This window comes from Lepidochelys olivacea, assembly GCF_965140295.1.
Source record: "Lepidochelys olivacea isolate rLepOli2 genome assembly, chromosome: 1".
Lineage (NCBI taxonomy): Eukaryota > Metazoa > Chordata > Testudines > Cheloniidae > Lepidochelys > Lepidochelys olivacea.
The window spans coordinates 157413026-157430677 of record NC_140411.1 but is presented as its reverse complement, the minus strand read 5'-3'; the positions used below and the strand labels follow the sequence as shown (position 1 = coordinate 157430677).

General features: G+C 39.0%; 1 protein-coding gene across 4 annotated transcripts in view; it reads right to left on the bottom strand.

The window, feature by feature from the left end:
* Positions 1 to 17652, bottom strand: part of KDM6A (lysine demethylase 6A) — a 274760-nt gene that overhangs the window by 16445 nt on the left and 240663 nt on the right. For 2 of the 4 annotated variants that reach the window (XM_084642140.1, XM_084642141.1), the window contains 8 exons: positions 15145 to 15274; positions 13613 to 13718; positions 12566 to 12771; positions 11003 to 11161; positions 10191 to 10255; positions 10037 to 10111; positions 1271 to 1419; positions 50 to 164 (listed from right to left, as the gene is read on the bottom strand). In XM_084642140.1, coding sequence (XP_084498266.1) covers positions 50 to 164; positions 1271 to 1419; positions 10037 to 10111; positions 10191 to 10255; positions 11003 to 11161; positions 12566 to 12771; positions 13613 to 13718; positions 15145 to 15274 — 1005 coding nt within the window. The remainder of the gene's footprint in view (positions 1 to 49; positions 165 to 1270; positions 1420 to 10036; positions 10112 to 10190; positions 10256 to 11002; positions 11162 to 12565; positions 12772 to 13612; positions 13719 to 15144; positions 15275 to 17652) is intronic. The other 2 variants (XM_084642142.1, XM_084642143.1) reach the window with 1 other exon arrangement.

Here is a 17652-nt window from a genome sequence, read left to right as displayed (position 1 = left end):
ATACATACAGAAGCCCTCAAAACATCTGAGCACAGCATATGAGACTTACTTTTCACAGAAGTCATTCAGGACACCCCAATAGCTTTCAGGAACAACAAACCATTCACAGTCACCTGGACCAATATTTATGTTTACTGAACAGAAGTTGTTATTTTCTTGGTGACCTGAAATTCATGAGAAAAACTTATTTTCACAGTGATGATAATTTTGTTTTGACAGCACTGTGAGCACATAAAGTACTATGTAGGCACTAATTATTATTAAGGCAAATTATATCACAGCTTAATTATATATGTATTTGTAAATAATGCCTAGTACCACAGCATTTGAGTATCTACACTTTTTTAAAAATACACAATTAAAACACTGTTACTTAGGCTATGTATTAGTGACAACACAGCTTTGCTTTGATTGATTTGTGGATGACTAAAAGTTATCAATTTCTCTAATCTTTGATGTGCATAATGCTTTGTGGCTCCCCTCTTGTAGATCTTAAGAGCTCTGCTATACCTGAGCTTCAGTCAAACACAATTATTATTTTTATTTTGGGGGCACCTGGAGGCCTGAAGCAAGACTGGGGCCCCATTGTTTCAGTAAGAATTAATCCCTGCCCCAAAGAGCTTTCAATTTACATAGAAAGGACAGACTACAGTAGTATTACCTCCATTTTACTGATGGGAAACTGAGGCACAGATGCACTAAGAGTCTTGCAGAAGGTCACATATGAAGCCAAAGGCAGAGCCAGGAACTGAACTAAGATCTCCTAAACCCTAGTTCAATGTTTTAATCACAAATCTATCTAACAGTGAAGGATGTATTTTACCCTCAGGTAACGAGTTTAAATTAAACAAAGTTTAGCTCTTAAAGGTTTAACTATAAACTGTCATTCTAGGAATTTACAAGCTCTGCTGGAAAAGCTTACAGAAGTTTGCCAGATGTGCAAGTGAAGTAAGTCAATTGTGTCTCATTCTTCTTAAAGAAAGAGGCAATTAAATGCAAAAGGTTAGCAATAATGAACATTTAAGGTTGTGAAATAAAAGCACTTAAAAGTTAGGAAATTTCAGAAGTTAATGTTACAGGAGAAAGTAACTCTGTCACTTTGCATATGCACCATGAAGCATTTTCTAATTTCTTGTTAAACTGATACTCTAATATACATTTTTGTTATATTTATGCACATCATAAACTATATAGGACCTGCATTGTGACCAGGTTAACACCTTTTTGACTTTATTGCTTGATTTTTTCCATGGAAAGTGTCTGTACTTACCTGGTGTCCTACTCCCTGGAACCTTCATGTACAACTGGACTGTGTTCATTCCCAGGATTGTATGACCAACATGGCTTAGAAGATTTCCTGCTGACACCACACGTACAAAAGCAGGAAGTTTTGTCAGTTCATGGAGCTGCAACTTCCACCTGCAGTAAAACAGCAAATCAACAACTGTGAATCCCTAAAGTTCATGGGATACTTTGGGAATTATATTAACAGCATTTTACAAAACTGTTAACATATAGGTTACAGGAATAGAAACTGCTACTGCATGTTTTCATGTTTCTTGAAGAAAACGTCATCCACAATTTAATGTCTCATTCTGGAATTATACCAATTCATATGTCAATTTAATGCTAATGTTTAACTGAAATCCAAGTCTTAATTGTAGAACTGTCCATTCTGGCCTAAGTTCTCAGAAAATTACATTTCAGAATTGTATACCTAGTTTACAGTGATTGCGCATGCAACTGTGGTAACTGCATACACATTAGGTGTGCAATTGAGTGCACATACTTCTGAAAACTTAGGTCTCAGATTCCATAGATCCCTAACTTTAAGTTTGGAAATGTCACAAAAATTCCTGCTATTCTTTAAACTTGAAATTTCAGCACACACATCACATAAAACCTCTATGCATTAAACCGCAAACAATCCCCAATTAAAAAAAAAATCCCACCATGAATTCCCACTAGTCAACATCAGTATATGAAAGTGGAATTCCATCCTTATTCTTCTCTCCTGCTCAAATTAACACATGAAGTCTGTTTACTAAGGAGATAAGGATGGCTGTGGTGGTGAAAACAGCAGTTACAAAATCTGTTTCCCAGCTATTACGAGAAGCACACCCCACTAACAACGAAGAGGCCCTGCAGGAACTTACAAGTTGATCCCACTCCCAGGCTGATCACAGGATCTCAGCAAATTTTAGGGAACTAGCACAAGAAGAATGAGGTCTTAATTTCACCCCTGAACAGAAATGACAACTCAAGTGGAAACAGCTGCACGTGTACCTCAGAATGGAAGGGAGATCCAGGAGAAAACTGGAGAAGCTTAGGCAGCATGCTCTAGGATACTGGAGCCAAAGAGAGCAGTGTGATAGGTTGGTACTTGGAGAGAAAGGTGGGATCAAGGAAAGGTTTTTTCCCCTCCTTCAAGATGGGGAAACAAGATCTTTAGCCATAGAAAGGGCTTAAAAATCCACTTATCTGCATAGCCATGACAAGTAAAAAGTCAGATTGGTTGCATGAGTGGGACCTTTGTCACTCTGATTACCTGGACTATAATGTTTTGATAAACAAAGTGCAGAAATTCCTAGTTGCAGCACCAGTTGGCACTGTTCAAGACTTGCTGCTGCTTCTCCCATATCACCCCAGCAGGTGACTGTCTCAGCAGGAAAGACATCCCCAAAAGTGCTAAGAAATGTCTGAGATCCTGGAGCACACTGGACAGCAGCACAGAACAGAGCTGAGACCAGGTGGACCAGAACAGTGCAACAGAGCACTGGGTAAACCTGATGCCATCAGGGCTCAAGCCAAAGGGAAACTTAATCACTTGATGAATCAACCTGCAGGAGACCAGGACCATCAGGATTGGACTACAGATGGGGGGGGGTGAGGGGGAGAGAGAAGAGGAAGGGAGTACAGTGGCAGCAGATGAAGAGAAGTATCCAGTCACCTGGAGGAGCAACCAGATGGCCAGTGGGGGAATAAAGATGTGGGGACCCATTTAGCAGGAGGCTGGGGCTTTCAGGAGCTGCAAGGGGAGATCTCACCAACAGCAAGACAAAATCATCAATCCTAAACTGGGGGACTGCAGAACAAAGTCCCTGCAGTCTGAGGACTGCAGACTGAGACAGTGAGGGGTTCTGACCATCTGGAAAGTGGGGTCATCAGACAAGTTGCAGACAGAACTTGACCAGCATGTCTACAGTGCAATTAGACACTTATGGCTGGCCTGTGCCAGCTGACTTGGGCTCGTAGGGCTTGTGCTAAGGTGCTTTTTAATTTCAGTGTAGATATTCGGGCTCAGGCTGTAGCCTGAGCTCTGGCACCCTCCCACCTCGCAGGGTCCTAGAGCCGGGGCTCCAGCCCAAGTCCAAATGTCTACACCTACAGTGAAACAGCCCTTACCCCAAACCCCATGAGCCAGCATCAGCTGGCACAGGCCACCTGTGGGTTTTTAATTGCAGGCTAGCCTTACCCTATGACTCATTCAGCAGAGAACAGAGGCCTTCAGGCTCAAACACTGGGGACCTCAAACCAATGGGAGGCAGGCAGGCAACCAATCAGAGGGAGACCAGAGCTTTTGGGTTCAAGTCAGAGAGGGAACCCAAAGAGCAGACCTGTTAGAGAGATATGCAGCCTAGCCAGACACTGGATCAATGGGGAATGTCTAGAGACAGGAGAGCATTGCTTAGATTTTTGATAACTACTCTATGTTTTTCATAATTTCCCCATTCTACCTCTTAGCCTCACTCATGGGAAATATCTGTCTTTAAATATCAAATTTTCTTATATTATCCAGGTTCCTCTTAACTGCAGGGAGGGATCATGGCCTGGGACACTGGTGTATTTCTGCCTGGCAAGTAGGCACTGTGTACATTTTTCAAGCCTTGTTTGTAGACAGAAGGAAGAGAAAACGGTTAGATATGAGAAAAATTGAGATGAAAGAGACAACAAAAAGGACGGGGAGTCAAAAAGTTAGAGGAAGATAGGGAGATCTCCATTCTAACCTCTTTGGGACAGAGATTTGAATTATTCTATTTATAAAATGCTACGTATATTTTGTGATATAACAACAACAAAGGAGAGAGTGGGATGAAGAGAGCTCTTGCTGGTTGTCAATTTTATTTTTGAAATAAAAGTGACCAATAACTTGGGTAGAGAAGTTTACAGTAGGGCAGACTGATTTAAATTGAAGTGATTTAAACCTTGTGTTGCATTTGTAGAGCCCTGCAAATCTGCGGGTATCCGCTTTATATCCACAGATGTGGATATCCGCAGACCATTTTTGCGATTGCAGATTGGATGCAGATACAAATTTTGTATCTGTGCAGGGCTCTATGCATTTCTACTTTTCATCTATTTTCCTAATAGAGGTTGATTCTCAGTGGTTGGTATATTTGGTACTTCTTTTTGCTAACCAGGAGGATACATCATATCTATGCATATTTATTTAAGCAGTTATACTGCTTAACATTCACTTACTCAGATTTTTAATTTTATGTTCAATGTCATTCACCATTTTCTATTTATTAGATTAAATTTTACACATGATATTCCCTAAACTCCATTAGGATGGATACTGGTTAGTTAGTTAAATTAAAATGCACAAAAAAGTATTTTTAAATATTATTAGTTACATGTAAATACTGTAAATGTTCTGGATACACAAAAAACAAAAGTCAGGTTATCAAAATCATGTTTTGCATTTAAAACTAACCGATTTATTAAACAAAGGAAGTATTATCTGTAGTTAGGAAATTGAACTATTTGTTTCGGGTCACCATGTCCTTCAAGATTTTAGAACTAGCAGATCTCATCCTCTTAGACCTTAGGGTTTTTTAGGCCTCGATTAGAAAAGAAAAAAAACCAAGCTTTCCTTCTTTGTTTAATGACAAGCTTGTTCAAAGTTAACTGAACTAGTTGAATAAACTCAAACTAAGAATATATTTTCTGCATTTACAGAAGTGGCTACTGCAGCACAAAGCTGGTTTAACTTCATCAAACTCTAATTCCAGGTGCTTGGCCAGTGAATTCAACCAGTTCAGTTCCTTGACTTTCTTTAAAACTTTGGCAGCAAACACATATTGCTTGAATTTTTTTATGTAAATTAATATTATTTTAACAGATTACAGTAAATTTATTCCTTAACATAGGCTGTCAATTTCAAATTTGATTTTAAATAGGTTTCTTTTTTAAAAGAAAAATGTATTCAATTTAAACAAAATTGATTTTTACTGGTTTGTAGAGAAAGTGGGGGGGTAGGAAGAGGATTTATGAGAAGATTGCATGAATCAGCACATAAAGAATGTCACACATAGGTACAGAATGGAATAATGGTCAGACTAATTTAAAAATGGAATGAAAGACCTAAAATAGTATATTATAGAGAGAGATTTTAATTTAAAATCCCATAAAAAGCAACTTAATTTGGTTTACAACATTCAGGTTTTATAGTATTGGAGAGTTTCTGCCTGAATTTCAGCCTTAGCTCACCTCTAACAGGAAATAAAACCTAACCTGGACAGACCAGCCTTTAGTGCATTTAGAGTCCTCAATCTCTTCCATCAGCCCAACCACTGTTCTACCTGTCCATGCACAGTTCCTTCTCCCATCTTTTTTATATGCATATTTTGTTTTAGCCATTAAATACAATTTCCCATTTCAGCTAGAGAAACACTCATTAAAGAAGACTAAAATGAAGAACAAGCTAGTATTGGGCAGTTCCTCATTCAAGTCAACGGACAGCTGCAGTGCTATGCACTGTTCGCTGTTCATAGATCAAGAGGAAATCCAGAATTGCAAAAGGACTTCTTTCCTCTTCTATGGAAAGAATGCCCAGTCTCATTTTGCAATGAGGATAAAAAGAAGAAAGAAACTAGTTCTGCAGAATACATTCAGGAATTCAAAAGAAAAAAAAAATCAGAAAGAAGTAGTGTAAAAGACCAAGTGAACAGAACAACAGATTGTTAGTGGCAAACTGAGTCAAGAGCAGAAGGTTAAATTAAGATATTACTGAAAGGAAACACTAGAAGAATCAGACAAGCTGTCTGTATCAAATCTGAAGCCACTCTGGACAAGAGTTGGGGACTTAGCTGAGAGACAAAAGAGTCAAGCATTCATTCAGGGAACATTCATAGGGGAGAGCATGACACAAAGACAGTATCATAGACAAACCTTGTGGGATTAAAATAAACCTTACTGAATTAGTTTTAATACCTTTGGGGTCCATGGGTTAAAATGTAGTTGTGTATGTATTGTTGTAGAATTGTATGCAACTCCTTCAGAAGGAGGGGGAAGCTAATGCAATTCCTTTGCTTATCAGCCCTTTGAAGCCATGCCCTGCAGAGGCTGGCATATACTAGTTCAAACTGGATTCTCCAGGGAAGAACAGACAAAAAGATTTTTGGATAAACAGCCTGGTTTTAAACAGACTCAGGGCCTTCTTCCTGATCCAGCAGATGGCCAGGAACCTTGATCCACAGAGCGCTCCAATCCTTATGGAAGGGTTGGAAGGACTATACCTGCTGAGGCACCATAAGACTCTGTGCTTGTTCTGAACCGAAGCACAAGGAAACCCCTCAAATGGGGTACTTAAGGACTGCTCCTGCCAGAGCCCACATTAGGGTTGGCGTGATTTCTGTTCAGCTTAGTAGCATGTGCGTAGGTTCTTTTATTTTTTAATGTTTTCTCTCTAGTGCTTTTACTTTAAGAATAAAATTGGCTTGCAGAAAAATTGCTGTGTGGCAACTATGAGTCACACTGTTAACCGTCTCTGAAGAGCAAGTAAGCAGGCCTGCTTGGACACAACTGGGAACACCACAGCGAAGGCAGAGGAAACTGTTCAGAGTGGGGATACCCTGGTTAGAAGAGAATGAGATGTGTCTCTCTGTGCAAGAGAAGTGACAGTTAGGGAAGCTGGAAGCCTGAGAGTGGGTGCCTTTGTTCTATCATAGAGAGGGAATACAGGTGCAGTTGCCCTGAACTGTGACAGAGAGAACTAGAGGGTCTATACTTAATGGTTACCTGGAGAAAAAAGGATATAGGACAACCCAAACTGAACAGCCTTCAAAGAGGAAAAAGAGCAAGAAGATAAGCCCAACACCATTGCTATAGTCTACACATCCAAGATGCAGGATCTAAATGTGAGGCTACCGAAGGTGAGAACAGCGACAGATGCTAACTGATCAGAAAAAATCTACCTTTTAGAGCAGGGGTGACAAACTTTTTGGCCCGAGGGCCACAACAGGGTGGGGAAATTGCATGCAGGGCCACGAATGCACGGCTGGGGCAGGAGGCTGAGGTGTGTGGGGGGTGTGGAGTGTATGAGGGGGTTCCGGGCAGGAGGTTAGGGTGCAGGAGGGATGCAGCAGAGGGCTCAGGGCACAGGGTTGGGGTGCAGGAGGGCGTTGGAGTGTGGCAGGGGGCTCGGGACAGGGGTTTGGGGTGCAGGAAGGGTTCAGGGTGCGGGCTCCGGCCCGGCACCGCTTACCTGGAGTGGCTTCTGGGTAGCAGCGGCACACAATGGGGCCAGGGCAGGCTCCCTGCCTGCCTGCCCTGGCCCTGCGCCACTCTGGGAAGTGGCCGGCACCAAGCCCCTGGGGGAGGGGGGGCAGAGGGCTCCACGCACTGCTCTTGCCTGTGGGTACCTCCCCAGTTCCTGGCCAATAGGAGCTTCGGGGGAGGTACCCCAGGCAAAGGCAGCGCACTGAGCCCTCTGCCCCGCCCCCCAGGGCCGCAGGGATGTGGTGCCCACTGCTTCTGGGAGCAGCGCAGGGCCCGTGGCACCACGGGGGTTGCAATCCTGTGGGCCAGATCCAAAGCACTGAGGGGCCAAACCCAGCCCGCAGGCCGTAGTTTGCCCACTCCTGTTTAAGAGTATGAAAAGATAGAGGCATCGGAAGAGGCAAGCCTTGGATCAGGATTTCTTGGAGAGAAGCAATTCTGGTGGGAGTAGGATGGAGGAATGAAGAAAAGGTGGTGTACAGGAGATTAAATAGGGATGCAAGAGTAGAGCCCAATGGGTGAACATTAAGCTTATGAGAGAAAATGGGAGGATATGATGAAGAGCATGAAGGGTGGATACATCACACACAAACCTATGTTTAAAAAACATTAAGGTTGCAAAATCAAGCTCTCAGAAGTTAGGAAATGTTGAACGACACAGAGTCCTGTGGAAATAACAGTATGTGATCATGATATACTGTCTTTGTACATACGCACAGACGGACCATGTTTGCTAACTTATGAGTTCATGACCCTGCAATCTAAATAATGTTCTTTTAATATGTTTTGTGCATGTAGTTTTCTAGGTTTATAAAAAAGCATATACAAAAAACAGAAACAAATATGGCACTGTACATATATCATATGGCACTGTACTGACACTCATGTGGTTAATCAGTATGGTTGGAACTTTTAGATCCTCTATACAGACCTCTGCCACTTGGGCAACAGTACGTTATCCTCTGTTGGGGGATGAGATACTTTACCAATGGGTTTCACAGATATTTGCTGGCAGCAGAGGAATGGTGAGACTCAGGGATCTCGGGTTCTATTCCGAGCTCTGGAGAGGAGTATGCTTTGGTGCACGCAGAATCTTTTGCCCATTTCCCCAAAGTTTGACTCCTCCTATCCTGTTCACTCCATCCCGCACTGTCTCAGTCTAGCCTCTTCTATACCTCTGGTTCCTTGTCCCAGTCCTAGGGCAGGCACTAAAAAAACTACGGGGCTAAGTTGACCTAAGTTATACAACTCCAGCTATGTGAATAACGTAGCTGGAGTCAACATATGTTAGGGCAACTTATTTCAGTGTCTACATCGTGCTGGGTCGACGGGAGAAACTCTCCCATTGACTTACCTTATGCTTCTCATTCTAATGGAGTACCGGAGTCAACGGGAGAGCGATCGGTGGTCGATTTAGTGGGTCTTCACTAGACCCGCTAAATCGACCCCCAGTAGATCGATCACCACATGTTGATCCCCCGGTAAGTGGAGACAAGCCCCCAGTCTCCAATCCTCAAGAATTCTCATTTCAGTCCCAGTCCCCTTTCCCAGCGAATACTAGTCTCTCTCTCTAGGCTCACTAGCTGAGTACCAATCAGCATTATACTAAAAGACAATGGAAGCAAATTACATTATTTTCTCTTGAAATGTGTGCATAGTCTCTTAAAATACAAGCCTCCCATCGGAACTCTTTGCTAAGAAAGGAGAGTTAGGAGAGAAGATGAAGTCTTTTGGAAGTGCATTTTTAAAGTCTTAATCCATACTGTGTGAAATCCTTGGGAACAAACAAGATGAGAGAACAACAGACTGGTGTTTACTTTTATACACAGAATGACACAGACTAGGAGATATGTAAAGGGATGTTTTGTATGGGAAGGGTGTGTGCTGGTGCTATACACGCGGTTTGTCTTCTAAGCTTTATTTTCCTCTCAATTATGCTACTAAGAAGCCTCAAGGCCTTATGATAAAATCCTAACTTTCCTTCAAGCTCTCTCTATGAACAACATGCAGCTCAACCTTTAAAAACACTTTCAGTCTCACATCATGAATTTGTTTCTGTTTGTTGTAGAACTTTTGCAACTGGCATCTACTTGCCTCAAAACACCAAGAATTTAACTGTATAAGTTAATTATACAGTTTAGGGGTTGGGAACGAATAAATAGTTAGTTCAGGGGTTGGGAATTCTAACACTTTGCAAATATGTGTGTTTCCAGTATGGCAATGTGGTGTTGCTGCTGTGTTATCAGAAAAACATGCATTTCTTTTAAACTGCCCAAACAACTGTTATGTAGCCAATGATAAGATAAGCAACTCTAAGATTAACTGGGAGCCAAATCCAAATACATATCAGACAATGATAGGGATATAGTATGTATAGTTTTATTAAACAGCAACAACAAAAAGTAAAATGAGCTACAGGAACCTAAATGTGAGGAAATAAAATAGGAAACTCTCTAGATAAATAATAAAGGTGGGCATGTTGGCTCAACTTTGTTTATAACTATAAAAAATGACAAATTACATGGAGACTCACTTTTTGTCGTCTGACAGATCAATGTTGGTCCCAAATTTGATTGTTTTGAAAGGTCCTCTTCTTCTCCTACCAGAGCTGTAAAAATTATGAAAACATATGAAGTATATCCTTTGGAAAAGAAACTATAGAAGTATACTATTTATACCTAACTCACTTATCAGAAGATGTGGATTCATTATCTGAGTGGTCCTTGTGGTGACTCTTTTTCTCATTTTCCTCCTGCAAAACAAAAACGTGACATTTCCTATCACTTTATCATATAGTATTAACAGATTTAATCTCAAACCAAATAAAATATGAAAACCTTTGCATCTATAATTTTTATATGGACAATTTTTAGAGATGGTCCAGAGGTTGCTTTGAAGATTAGAGGAAACTGGGGATAAGAATGAGATAGGAATAGTGTTTTTGTTGACTTCCATAAAAGAGGAAAAGGAACATTGTGTCATGAACGTCATTTTAACATGTACATTTTACATTTCTTTGCTACTAGTAACTTGTTAAGAGAGAGAAAAAAATCTAATTTGAAAATACTGCAGTCATCTATGCAATTTTTTTCATGCAAAAGTTAATGACAATAGAGGCTTTCCAGCTGACCTCTTGTAACATGCCAGTTCATATGCATTATCAAACATTAGCTGCTCTGGAAGCCTATATGCATTCTTTTCCTTCTATTTCTTAAAGTTTTGATACAGCTACACTATGACAAACTTAAGAGTTGAGAACGTTAACAGATTAGCTCTATATTTTAAAATTTATTGAAAGCAAATTATGCACACACTTTTACATTCACTCCCCTTCTTCCCTACTGACAGAAATATTAGTTTGGCCCAGCACCCCATCTCAAATACTTTGCATATTTCTAGATTCTTTCTCTGACAATAACCAGGGCTCCAGCCACACACCTCCCCAACCCCACTCTCTGGGTAAGATTCTGCCCCATCCTCTGACCCCTTTCTAGCTTACCTTATGGCCCTGAGAACCAGTGGGGCTTAAGGCTTCTGGCAGCCCCCACCTTCCAACAGCGTTGGAATGATCTGGAAGAATACAATCCTCGCTCACTTCCCCAAACAGCAGCCGGAAATCTTCAGTGGATATCCCATTTCCCCAATCACCATTGCAGATCTAGAAAAATCCCATTTGTGTCCCTGATCAGCCCAATCCAGGTGCCATCAAAATCCCCCAATGTACCCCCTCCAGAATGTCCTTGATTCCTTCGCCTGCTTCTCTCACAGCCCATGATTAATCCTCTCCACTTTCTTGTAACTACAAATCCAGACTTGGATCTCCTACCACATATTACTGCTTCTAAATCATCAGTGCTAGAACTAGGGATGCTATCGTACCCCCTGGTTTGAAGTAGTTTCCATCATATACAGCATTTACAGTTTAGTTCAATAGCTCTCAGCACTCCCACTATACAAACTGTTCCAACACCCTGGTCTAATCGGCTCACAAAGTTCTTGTTTCTCCTGTCAGCAGTGCAAGTTCTAACTTAAAAGTTCTCCTGTCCTTGTCACCTCACCCAGCCCACCACCACTTCCCTTGTGGTTAAAGTGAAAATACCAGCCCTCGGCCCTCTGTTACTGCTGCTTCCCAACCTCTTCTAAGTTAGAGCTGGTCAGAAATACCTTGCACTCTTTGCTCTATTTAGCTTAGTATTTTCATGTATCTAGGATCACATCTGTGTGGAGCTTTCAGGAGTTCCCAAGTTAATTCCAAGGATGTACTCACCACTAGAATTTGGGGCCACAAAAACTAGAAAACTTTTTTTTTTTTTAAATATTAGATAATGTTAGCAAAAAACGTATTTAAAAAAACATGAACACTTCACTTTATGTATTGAAACAATGTTTTTATAAAAAGAAAATATTAATTTTAGAACCTGAGGCATTCCCAAATATAGGGGCAATTACATAATTATAAACACAGAATGCCATTACATAATATCAGATACGGAAAGCATTAACAGACATATTTCTGAAACTATAACATTATTTCTACTGTATCAAACACTTGAGTTGAAGGAAAACAGTGCGTGTGGGCTTCTAAAAAGCAGCACATAAACATTACATCACCATACTCTGAATAAAGAAATTTTATTTCTAAGTACTTTTCAGTTGGAAATTGAGAAATAGTCTGTAAAAATACTATTTGTAAAGTTTTTTTTAAAGTTTTAAATACATTTTTAAAGTTCTCAACAACTTTTAAATCTGAGTTTACATACTACTATATATCAGTTTAAGTTAGTTTTAAATGTATGTAAAAGTGATAACTAATAGTCTTACACTGAAGAAACTAAAGGTGTTTGTGCGGAACACTTTATAGTCTATTTGCCCATCCATTCACAGGGAATTTATGTGTTTAGCTGTGCCTTTAGCATTAATGGGAATCCCCTTCTTCCCAATATCAACTGATGGAAAAGACTCCTTAAAACATGATATGATTTTTTTTTTTGGAAGTTGTTACTGAGGACAAGTTGGTTGCAGAATTACTGTGTTCTTTATAAAACAGTTAAGATGTACTTACCCTTAATGACTCCTGGAATGAGGAGGCCTGGTACTGTGCATATTTAGCTATTGTAGTATGAGATCTACTGCTTTCGCAACGCCAGATTTTCTTTGTTCCAGTGGGGTCCCAGTTTTCATCTGCTGGTTGAAGTAATTGTGTCCTCACTTCTACTATGTGTTCATTATTTGCTTCTACTAATGTTTTAGTAGAGAAGAGTCCTAGATCTAAAGAACATTAATACAGTTCATAAATAATAGTGCAGTATAATGAAAAGGTTAAATTATACATTGGGAAGGTAGAGATTAATATATTTAAAAGAAACTAAAGGTATATACCGAAGCACAACATTTGATATTTTACCTGAAAAGGAAATGTGTAATTTCTCAGCTTTAATAAACAAAACTCAGTTTATTTAGGTTTCACATTAAATATTTTCATGTAGTAAAAAGCCTTCCCCACACAGGATTGTAAAAGCCCAAAAGAGACTACACTGCCTAAAAATGTCCTTCTCAGAAAAGGACATATGTATTATTAGATTAAGTAAATATTTACTAGCAGATATGACTAAATCTACTATTTCTGAAAACATGTATTTCGGACAAATCCTGGGCTCTACAAAAAATACTTCTAATAAATAATAAGCATACTGAAGAAGTACAAAAATTTTAATCCATAAATCTCAAAATGCTTTACCAATACAGGTGAATTATCCTCCTCCATTTTACAGATGGGAAAACTAAGGCAGAAAACAGTGTGGGCAAAGAGTTTCAAAGATAGAAGCCTCATGTTAGGTTTTGAAACAGATGGTTAGGCACCTGCTTGACTAAAGTCAATGGGAGCTGCTGGATGCGAAGTTCTTTTAAAGTACCACAGAAATACTGCTTAGTTTGCAGACTACATATTACCCCAATTCCTTGTTATGCAAACATGAATATATTAAGGAAATAAAACTGACTTTTGTGAACACTTCAAAGATTTCCCCAAACTTCCCTACATACGTATACATTCCTTTAGAAAGAAAAAAGTCTACCCTGTGCTTTGTTTTTTTGTATAAAACAAACTTACCTAATTTAAGAGCTCCAGCAAGGCCACGTATTACAGTAACAGGATTGTTTGGATTTGTACAAAATTGATGTAAAGGTGGAAAGAAAGCATCACGTTTATTTTCCAACTGTGAATAACAAAGGATTATTAGGTCTCAGGGGAAGTCAGACTTTTCATTAGTAAAATAACAAATAATAAAACAGGAGGAGGTCAGGAATGCTATCCATTTTCATGCACTCCAGTGAATTAGCAGTTATATCACACAATATTTTCTCATTAAATACTGATTTCACTCCTTTTGAAATTACTTATTATAATTTACTCCCTTGCAGAAATTCTGTCCAGACTGCTTTGGTGCAAGGCTTTTCTAAGCTCAATTTTGTTGCAGTTTATTTCTGTATTTGACAACAGATCCAAAAATCTAGTAACATGTATTCTCTACAGCATCCCTTCAGTATTTTTACCTCAGCAGAGCTCCTAATTTAATTTCTTGTTCCTCCCCAAAGAACATATATATTACAGAAATTAGTTATTTTAATAACTAAGAGTCACAGAATTATTTTTGTCCTCTACTGTACAATCTCCAAATCTACCAAATTTTTTTTTAGAATAAGACAATACTGTTTGTTAGACTATTTTCAAAAGTTATAAGATAATCCTTTAGATAATGCTAAAAGGAAACTGCCTAACTAAAACAGAAATGTCATTTACATTGTCTCTACCATTAAGTAGAACAATTGATTTTAGTCAGTTTTTAAAAAAAATGTTTAATTACTACATTGTTAGTTACATCTAATTTTGCTCTTGTTGCCAATCTTTCAACATTTTGCCTCTAGGGGTCAGTATAGGTCATGTCTCCAGAGCAAATGTTAATTTCACTGTGTGGATAGAAACTATGGAGATGCTGTATGAGTCTAAGTTACTCCTCCATGACCAAGGAACTTTACACAAAATTTGGGACATTGCTCAATTCTGATGTCAGAATATACTGCCATACCAGAAAGTAGGCATGAGTAAGGGAAATCTCTCATGAAAGCTTTTGACACCTCAGGTTCTTCCTTATATTAACTTTTTGCTATAATATTGTTATTGCAACTTTAATTGATTTTCTTTGCTGTATTTTGATATGGACAGGAGAATTCCATTTAGTTATCTGCTCATATAAACATTTGTGTAATCCTATGGAAATGCATCTTAAAATATTTTATAAATCCATTTGAATTATTACTGAGAGTTGTGTCTCAAACTGTCTGACTTTTTAAATCAGTACTTGAAGTACTAAAAATGTAAAAAGCATTCCTAATGTGTTTTCGTTTCAATTTAGCAATCACACTGGAATTCTCAGTTTGAATCACTTACAGTGTTTTTCTTTGTAAATATATCACAAGATTCTCTTTGGGGTCAAAATTCTGCCTTTTCACATGTTTGCACCCCTGTAGTAAAATTTAGCTCTGAATAAGATACTTTGTTTCAATACATATCTAAATTAAAAAGCTAAGTATATAGTTACAAAAGCCCTAACCTTTTATTCCTACCAGTCGGATGATACTTACATAAATACTAGGTGTAGGTGGATTCAACTTGTCCTTTGGCAAGGGAGGGTATGGTGGAGGTGGTGGTCGTGGAGGTGGACATTTATCCAATAAAATGCTACTGTTAGATAAGCCATTTTTACCCAGATTCCTAAAAAGGAAAGAGAGCTGTCTGTGTGAACATTTGATTAAAAAAATTACAAGTATATTTACTGAATATGTGCTAGTTACACATTGTGCACAACAGAAAATATTAATGATGTACAAGGGTAAACCATAATTATGGGCTAAGTGGAACCTCCAGGACATATCTTAATCAAGGATTCTCATTTAGTAAGATGACACTATTTTAAATTATTCCCACTATTTCCCTCTCCCCACATTTACAAAAACACCACCATTAGTTAAAAATATAACTAATCTCAAAAGAAAGAAAATAATTTAAATTATAATTTAACACAGCAAATAGTTTTTAACTTGAAGTACAGTAAAACCTTATTAATTGGCACTGACTACCAGGTGATCCATTCATAGCAGTGAGGAACAAAAAATACTTTTCAGATCAAGTCTATCTGGTAATAGTGGACATAGCATTATTAAATTGGTAATACACAGAAACTCTCACAGAATTTCATACAAAAGGCTGTTACGTCACAAACTGCAAATTTGCAATCACCGAGTAAGAACACATATGATTAAAAAACTACCATGCAGTAATGTACTTCATTCATTTATTTTGACAAGTTTAATTTAATACTTGTACTTCACTGTCTACTAGCATATACATATTGTAGAATAATTTGTTAAAGTCACTCTGCAGCACTCAACTTCTAAATCTTTCTTGTGAAGCACAGTAAGACTAAATTATTATGCTTGAACATTACTGAAGTGAGAATTAACGAAGATATACTGCGGTTTTTTTTGGTCTAGGAGTGGGACTATACAGTTACTCTTAAGTACAAAATTAATAATCTTTCCCCCCCCCAAACAAATGACATTTTATATGCATATAAAAATATGGGGCTTATGTGGCACAGTATCCTCTTAAATCCTTTACTCTTATCTAACCTACAAGGATAAATGTACAAAACATGATTTATTTTAAAAGAAGAGTGTGATGCCAAGAGGACTTGAGATATTGAAATAGTCTCGATATCTAATAGACATGGCCCTATTTCAGACTAAAAATAGTCACAAAATCTTTCCCAACAAATGATCAATACAAACAACCCTCTGTCACACACACTATCATTCAAAACAAGAGTACAGATAAGAACTCTGAGAAAGGGCATCATCAAAATTCATCATGTTGTATTCTAACTCTGGTGTATGAAAAGTTACACGTGTAGCTCAGCATAAGCGGTAAGGGTATGTGATGAAATGTTAGTGAATACCAGTCCGTCAGTGCACTGCATGTATTTTACTTGCTAAACTAATATGATACTAGATCAGTTTCTGACGTAGTAAATTCAGAAGTTAATTGGAATGACTGCACAACAGTGGAATCAAACCCAAACAAAATGACCCTGCGCTGATTCAATGCAGTGTTTGAAATTTTCTATTCTTAAGGAGAAGAAACTCAAAATTATTACTCCCACAGCTACTATAATTTTGCTTCCCATAGCACATATAGTTCTGCAGTTGGTATTATTGCATATTATTATTTGTGATGTGATATATCACCTAGGAGCTCAGTCAGGAACCAGGACCCCACTGCGCTAAGTGCCATACAAACACAGAAGAAAAAGACAGTCCCTGCCTCAAAGAGCTTACATACGGTACAAATTTTAATGCCTTAATGTATCATGTTCACTTTGCCTATTATAGTTGCTGCACAAGGCCCTGACTGGGCACAGCACTTAAGCATGTGCTTAAATGTGTTGCTCAATCAGGGCTTAAAATATCAAACAATGTTGCAGTTGTACTTCACTGTTGCATAGTGAAATATACCCACCAAGTTACACTTATAGCTGGGTGGTAGCTGAACTGGACATCTGTCACGCAAGAGGTGACTAGGGTGGGAAGGGGTTATGCAGCCAGAAGATGGGTTGGACTATTGTTAGTGTAGGGTGACCAGATGTTCCGATTTTATAGGGACAGTCCGGTTTTTGGGTCTTTTTCTTATATAGGCTCCTACTACCCCCCATCCCCTGTTCCAATTTATCATATTTGCTGTCTGGTCACCCTAGGTTAGTGGGATGTCCACACACATCAATTTACAATCTTTTGATCACAAATTGACAGGTGCCTGCTTTAGGATTGCAATCCCAAGCATATAACGTGCCCTTCAGAGCTGGTGACATGCTAAACTGGACACTTTCTTGGTACCAAACACATGTTCTATTTCAAAGGTTCTCAAATGTCACTGCACCGCGACCCCCTTCTGACAACAAAAATTATTACACGATCCCAGGAGGGGGCCAAAGCTGAAACTTGAGCCCTGCTGCCCCGGATGGGCGGCCAAAGCCAAAGCCCAAGGGCTTCAGCCCTGGGTAGGTGAAACGTAGCCTGCGCCCTGCCACCCAAGGC